Source organism: Neophocaena asiaeorientalis, unplaced genomic scaffold (genome assembly GCF_003031525.2).
Source record: "Neophocaena asiaeorientalis asiaeorientalis breed wild unplaced genomic scaffold, Neophocaena_asiaeorientalis_V1.1 scaffold230, whole genome shotgun sequence".
Classification (NCBI taxonomy): Eukaryota; Metazoa; Chordata; class Mammalia; order Artiodactyla; family Phocoenidae; genus Neophocaena; species Neophocaena asiaeorientalis.
The window spans coordinates 375,818-383,658 of NW_020175186.1; the positions used below are offsets into that span (position 1 = coordinate 375,818).

The 7,841-nt window shown below is 43.3% G+C and overlaps 1 protein-coding gene across 1 annotated transcript in view; it reads right to left on the reverse strand.

The window, feature by feature from the left end:
• Positions 1 to 7,637: 7,637 nt before the first annotated feature.
• The window catches only part of OGG1 (8-oxoguanine DNA glycosylase), a 17,714-nt gene continuing 17,510 nt past the window's right edge, over positions 7,638 to 7,841 (reverse strand). Inside the window, exon 6 of the mRNA XM_024764635.1 lies at positions 7,638 to 7,828. Coding sequence (XP_024620403.1) covers positions 7,800 to 7,828 — 29 coding nt within the window. The 3' untranslated portion in view covers positions 7,638 to 7,799. The remainder of the gene's footprint in view (positions 7,829 to 7,841) is intronic.

Genomic DNA, 7,841 nt, shown 5'->3' on the forward strand with positions numbered 1-7,841 from the left:
TACTACAAAGCTACAGTAATCAAGACAATATGGCACTGGCACAAAAACAGAAATAAAGATCAATGGAACAGGATAGAAAGCCCAGAGATAAACCCATGCACGTATGGTCAACTAATCTAAGACAAAGGAGGCAAGGATATACAATGGAGGAAAGACCGTCTCTTCAATAAGTGGTACTGAGAAAACTGGACAGCTACATGTGAAAGAATGAAATTAGAACACTCCCTAACACCATACACAAAAATAAACTCAAAATGGATTAGAGACCTAAATGTTAAGACCGGAAACTCTCGCACCGCAATGAAGAGAAGCCCCCGCTCGCCACAACTAGAGAAAGCCGCCCGCAGCAACAAAGACCCAACACAGCCAAAAAAAAAACAGACTGGACACTCTAAAACTCTTAGAGGAAAACATAGGAAGAACACTCTTTGACATAAATCACAGCAAGATCTTTTTTGATCCACCTCCTAGAGAAATGGAAATAAAAACAAAAATAAACAAATGGGACCTAATGAAATTTAAAAGCTTTTTCAAAGCAAAGGAAACTACAAACAACATGGAAAGACAACCCTCAGAACAGGAGAAAATATTTGTAAACGAATCAACGGACAAAGGATTAATCTCCAAAATATATAAACAGCTCATGCAGCTCAATATTAAAAAAACAAACAACCCAATCCAAAAAATGGGCAGAAGATCTAAATAGACATTTCACTAAAGAAGACATACAGATGGCCAAGAAGCACAAGAAAAGCTGCTCAGCATCAGTAATTATTAGAGAAATGCAAATCAAAGCTACAATGAGGTATTACCTCACACCAGTTAGAATGGGCATCATCAGAAAATTTACAAACAACAAGTGCTGGAGAGGGTTTGGAGAAAAGGGAACCCTCTTGCACTGTTGGTGGGAATGTAAGTTGATACAGCCACTATGGAGAACAGTACGGAGGTTGCTTAAAAAACTAAAAATAGACTTACTATATGACCCAGCAATCCCACTACTGGGCATATACCCAGAGAAAACCATCATTCGAAAAGACACATGCACCCCAATGTTCATTGCAGCACTATTTACAATAGCCAGGTCATGGAAGCAACATAAATGCCCATCGACAGACAAACGGATAAAGAAAATGTGGTACACATATACAATGGAATATTACTCAGCCATTAAAAGGACTGAAATTGGTCATTTGTAGAGACGTGGATGGATCTAGAGACTGTCATACAGAGTGAAGTAAGTCAGAAAGAGAAAAACAAATATTGTATATTAACGCATATACGTGGGGCCTAGAAAAATGGTATAGATGAACCGGTTTGCAGGGCAGAAACAGAGGCACAGATGTAGAGAACAAACGTATGGACACCAAGTGGGGAAAGCAGCAGGGGTGGTGGTGGTGGGATGAATTGGGAGATTGGGATTGACATGTATACACTAATATGTATAAAATGGATGACTAATAAGAACCTGCTGTTTAAATACAATAAATAAAATATAGAAATTCCAATAAAAAAGAATCATTGCCCCAGAATATGCCTGTGTTAGCCAAGAGAAATTAGTGAGATCTGGTAAATATTAGAGGGACCTCTGAGCCTCTTAAGATAGGCTGCTGCTGGTAGGGTGAGGAAGTAGGGGTAGGGACTGTGGAAGAAGAGGGGAAACCCTAAATTTTGAGCTTGATTTCGAGCTTGACTAGAACTTGTGGGGCTTCAAGAATGGAAGGAGAAATAATATTGAAAGTGCTGTCCTAGGGCAGCTAATGTCTAGAAAAGGAGAAAAAAACTCTTTTCTGTCTCACTTCTTACTGAGCACCCACTCAATAAGTCCCAAGTATGTGCTAGGAACCCAAGTGACAACAAGGGAACTAGCCTACTGGGTGAAAGGCATTTTCTAAGTTGTCTCATTCTCAACATAACCCTACAAAGAAGGTATGATTATTGGTGTGATTATGTCATTCTCTAGATGAGGAAACTGAGGCTCAGAGCTGTTAAATGATTTGCCCAAGTTCCCACAGCTGGTAAGGGGTGGGGGTGAAGTTTGAACCCAGATCTGTCTGACTCCAACTCTTTCAATGCACTATCACTGTTTCATTAACAGGGAGAGAAAAGGTGTGATGAATTTGACATTTAAATCCATTCTATTTCTTTGTTGTTGTTAAAATACAATTTAAATAACTGAACACCAAATTGGTACACACCCACCATCTTTTGGCATAATTTTTTTAAGTGACTTTGATTGTAAAGTTAATAGTACTCAACAAAAAAATGTTTGGAGACTACAGACATGTAGAGAGAAGTGAAAGAAACAAAACTGAATCAGAGGGACTTCCCTGGTTGCGCAGTGGTTAAGAAACCGCCTGCCAATGCAGGGGAGATGGGTTCGAGCCCTGGTCCGGAAAGATCCCACATGCTGTGGAGCAACTAAGCCCATGAGCCACAACTAGTGAGCCTGCGCTCTAGAACCTGTAAGCCACTACTACTGAAGCCCGCACGCCTAGAACCCGTGCTCTGCAACAAGAGAAGCCACCGCAATGAGAAGCCCACGCACCACAAGAAAGAGTAGCCCCTACTCACCGCAACTAGGCAACTAGAGAAAGCCCACTTTTTCAATGAAGACCCAACACAGCCAAAAATAAATAATTAATCAATGGGAAAAAAAATGAATCAGATAATTCTTTAACCATTAACATTTGTGGTGTTTCTCTCCACTCTGCTAGGAATAATTTGTAGTTTGCATTTTACATTGAAGTTATCAAACTGCATACCTGCTTAACATTATAAGCATTTTTTCCGTTTTTAAGTAGGTTGCATTACCACCAATTTACGAGCTGTGAAATATTACATCTGGTAGATGTACTTTATGTTTTTTAAAAATATTATGTTTTTTAAAAATATTTCTTCAAACATCTTGGCGCATATATATTTGTCCTAATTTAGGATTATTTCCCTGAAATTCATTCCGAGAAGAGAAATTCCTGGGTCAAAAGGCCTGGACATTATTTCTTTTTTTAATAAATTTATTTATTTATTTATTCTTGGCTGCATTGGGTCTTCATTGCTGCGTGCAGGCTTTCTCTAGTTGCGGCGAGCGGGGGCTACTCTTCGTTGTGGTGTGCAGGCTTCTCACTGCGGTGGCTTCTCTTGTTGTGGAGCACGGGCTCTAGGTGCGGAGGCTTCAGTAGTTGTGGAGCGCAGGCTCAGCAGTTGTGGCTTGTGGTCTCTAGAGCACAGGCTCAGTAGCTGTGGCGCATGGGCTTAGTTGCTTCAAGGCATGTGGGATCTCCTGGACAGGGGCTCAAACCCGTGTCCCCTACATTGGCAGGCAGATTCTTAACCACTGCACCACCAGGGAAGTCCCAGGCCTGGACATTATTTAAGCCTTTGATGCATACTGCCAAATTGCTTTCCAAAAGAAAGATATTTAGCAAGTCATTTTCTCACCAGAAATGTAGAAGTATCCATTGCTCACACTAACACCAGCTTTTGGGGTTACCAGTTTTTTTAAACTTTATATTTGAGAGGGTATAAATGGCTTCTTTTAGTTTGTACTTCCTTAACTACTTGTGAGGTAGAGAATGTTCCATGTTCATTGTGTTTCATCTGTCTCTTTTGACCATTTATTGGGTTTTTAGTCTGTTACCAATTTTATGTTATTTACATAATGGAAATATTAACCCAGTGTCTGTAAAACATTTCCCCAGTCTGCAGTTTGCCTTTTACTGTTAGTTATGATTTTGGAATAAGGTAGGGTTTTTATTTTTTTCTTTTTTTGCTTTGTTTCCAAAAACAGAAGTTAAGAATGTTGTTATATTTGTGATGCAGCAGACAAGGGCTTAATTTCCAAAATATACAAACAGCTCATACAACTCAAAAACAAAAAAACAAACAACCCAATGGAAAAATGAGCAGAAGACCTAAATAGACATTTCTCCAAAGAAGAAATACAAATGGCTAAGAGGCACATGAAAAGATGCTCAACATCATTATTAGAGAAATACAAATCAAAACTACAATGAGGCACCACCACACTGGTCAGAATGGCCATCATTAAAACGCTACAAATAACAAATGCTGGAGAGGGTGTAGAGGAAAGGGAACCCTCCTATACTGTTGGTGGGAATGTAAGTTGGTGCAGCCACTATGGAGAACAGAATGGAGGTTCTTCAGAAAATTAAAAATAGAGCTACCATATAATCCAGCGATCCCATTCCTGAGCATATCCAAAAAGCTACACGCACCCCTATGTTCACTGCAGCACTATTCACAATAGCCAAGACATGGAAACAACCTAAATGTCCTTCTACAGATGACTGGATAAAGAAAATGGGGTACCTACATACAATGGAATACTACTCAGCCATAAAAAAGAATGAAATAATGCCATTTGCAGCAACATGGGTGCAACTAGAGATTATCATACTAAGTGAACCAAGTCAGACAGAGAAAGACAAATAACCATATGGTATCACTTACGTGTGGAATCTAAAATATGACAGAAGGAACACCCTGGTGGTCCAGTGGTTAGGACTTGGCACTTTCACTGCCACGGCTCAGGTTCGATCCTTGGTCGGGGAACTAAGATCCCGCAAGCCGAGCAGCATGGCCAAAAAATACATAAATAAATAAGATAAAATATGACATGAAATGAACCTATCTACGAAGCAGAAACAGACTCACAGACATAGAGGACAGATTTGTGGTTGCCAACAGGGAGGGGGTTGGGGGAGGGATGGCGTGGAGGCTGGGGTTAGCAGATGTAAGCTATTATAAATGGAATGGATAAACTCAAGGTCCTACTGTATAGCACAGAGAATTATATTTAGTATCCTATGATAAATCGTAATGGAAAAGAATATAAAAAAGAATGTGTATATATACATATACATATATATATATATGTATAGGTGAATCACTTTGCTGTACAGCCGAAATTAACACAACATTGTAAATCAACTATACTTCAATTAAAAAAAAGAATGTTTTTATGGTTGTAAAGAAACCTGTCCATCTTTTCCTTGTGATTTCTTCCACTTTTCTCTAATCTTAAAAGATCATTCACTCATCTAATGGCTAATTTTCTGTTGGATTCAAGAATTGATGGAGGGACTTCCCTGGTGGTCCAGTGGCTAAGACTCTGAGCTCCCAATGCAGGGGGCCCAGGTTTGATCCCTGGTCAGGGAACTAGATCCCACATGCTGTAACTAAGAGTTCGCATGCCGCAACTAAAGATCCTGCACGCTGCAACTAAAGATCCCACATGCCTCAACTAAGACCTGGTGCAGCCAAATAAATAAATAATAATAAAAGAATTGATGGAGATGTCTGAGTTGTTTTGTCATTTTTTTGTTTGTTTGTTTTGTTTGTTTTGTCATTTTTTAATAACAAAAGAGAGAACAGGATTATTTCCTTTGCTTTTTTTTTTTTTCATATATTTGACTTTCCTTGGCTTTTTGCTTCAGTACCTTGAAATATGCTCACTGGAAGTGGGGGCTGTAGGAGGAAGTGTGTATATGTATACACATCAAAAAAAGTCTGGAAGAATATGTACCAAAATATATTAACGCCGTTTTTTTTCTGACTGATGGGAGCACGGCTGGGATGGATTTGTTAGCTGTGCCTGCCCAGCACTGCTATTTCCTTTGGGCAAGATAGCCATCTTCATCCCCTGTGACTTTGGTGTGGCTGCCCATGACAGTACACTTACCCTGTATAGTACCTTATTCCTCTGGCAACAGTTCTGGGGGTAAAGGCATAGGCATGTCATTCCAGCAGAGCCCATCGGAGTCCCTCCCTGAGACTGATACATGAAACTGGGTGTAGCTCCTCTTTTGCTGGGTTCAGTTGGAAAGTTGGGGCTGCCTCACACCATGCTTCCTGCCAGGTAGAGGAGATCACTCTGCAGAGGAAAGGAAGCTGAAGTGTAAAGAAAAATCGAGACAAGGAGAGATGAGAGAAAGCAAATGCTCCAAGTACTGTATCTCCAGTTCCAGTCTCAAACCCTGATCCATGGTGTTCCTCTTTCAATCTTGCCTCAGCTACTGTGAGCCATAGGTTCCTCTTTGGTGAAGCTGGCTTAGATTGGGATTCTATTACTTGACAAGTGAAAGAATCTAACCAATGGCAAGGAGATTTAGGGGAGGGAAATTGCCCCTTAGCCCCCATCCCCAGGCAAACCAGGTCCCTTCTCTGAGCCTCAGTTTACACTAAAAGTAAATTTTAGCTGTCAAATTTTTAATTCCAATGGTATTCAAGGCATTTCACATACATCAGTCTCATAGAATTCTCAGGAGAATTCTGAGTCAGTCATCGATATTCTCACATTCCCAATGAAGAAACTGAGACTCAGAAAGGCAGAGTGTGACTCAGATAAGTTAGTCTCAGAAGCCTTTCTAGGGGGATTTCCCTGGTGGTGCAGTGGTTAAGAATCCACCGGCCAATGCAGGAGACATGGGTTCGAGCCCTGGGCCGGGAAGATCCCACATGCCATGGAGCAACTAAGCCCGTGCGCCACAACTACTGAGCCTGTGCTCTGGAGCCCACGAGCCACAACTGCTGAGCCCACGTGCCACAACTACTGATGCCCGCAAACCTACTCTCACCATAACTATAGAAAGCCCGCGCGCAGCAACGAAGACCCAAAGCAGCCAAAAATAAATAAATAAAATAAAATAAATTTATATTAAAAAAAAAAGCTTTGGGCTTCCCTGGTGGGGCAGTGGTTGAGAGACCGCCTGCCAATGCAGGGGACACGGGTTCGTGCCCCGGTCCGGGAGGATCCCACATGCAGCGGAGCGGCTGGGCACGTGAGCCATGGCCACTGAGCCTGCGCGTCCGGAGCCTGTGCGCCGCAACGGGAGAGGCCACAACAGTGAGAGGCCCGCGTACCGCAAAAAAAAAAAAAAAATCCTTTTTAGGAACCTCTGCCATCTTCCTTTCTCACTGTAAAATGGGCATAATAACTGACCACCCTCAGACACAGTCCTGAGGATAAGAGAGGGAAAAGTCAGTTGAAGTTGAGTTGGGGGTAAGCATTGTCCCTTCCCCATCTTCCTGGAAAATGCAGGAATTCAAGAGTTAGGGCTAGCACTGGGTGATGATGGAGGTGGAGTTGGGGTCCTCGGCAAAGAGCCTCCTCTGGCTGGCTTCACTCCATCCAGCCCCACCCCTACTTCCTGGGAGTTGCTGCCCCGCCCCCCCGGGCCACCTTCCCAAAGAAGGCCTCGCGCAAGAGGATGTAAGTCAGTTCCCTTGGCCCCCTGCCTACCTCCCCGGGGCACTTTTGGGCTTTCCCTCCCCAACCTGGCCCCGAGCCATCGGTCACTGGCGCCTGCCCAGTCACGTGGTCCTCTTTGGCCGACTTCCGCCAGGATCCTGATTTAACTCTCCCTCCTCCCCCGTCCCTCCCCGCCCCAGGCTCTCAGGGCACCCTCCTGTTCTGCCCGGCAGATGTAGGGAAGTAGAGCATCAGCTCTGCCTCAGAGGGGGACCTCGGGCTTTAGTTTTCCCGCCTGTCAAATGCGGCCCCCACCCTACGGTTGCCTCAATTCTCTTCACTGCCTCCTACTCTTGCTTTGTCCTTAAAAAAAGCTCTTCCCAGGGCCTAATTCCCCGGGGCGGAGGTGGGGGGGCAGGGGAGGAGGGACAGAGTCCAACCTTAAGGGAGGTCACGGAACTGGTCTGAAAGGAACTCCAAGAGACAGGGTGAAAATGGCCAGCTTCCGCCATCAGACAGACTTGGGTTCGAATTGGACTCTAATTCTGACCAACTGCTGATTCTGAACCCTTCATCTCTCTGTGCCTCAGTTGTTCCTTCTGTGAAACGGGGACCCTGCCGGGAGGCG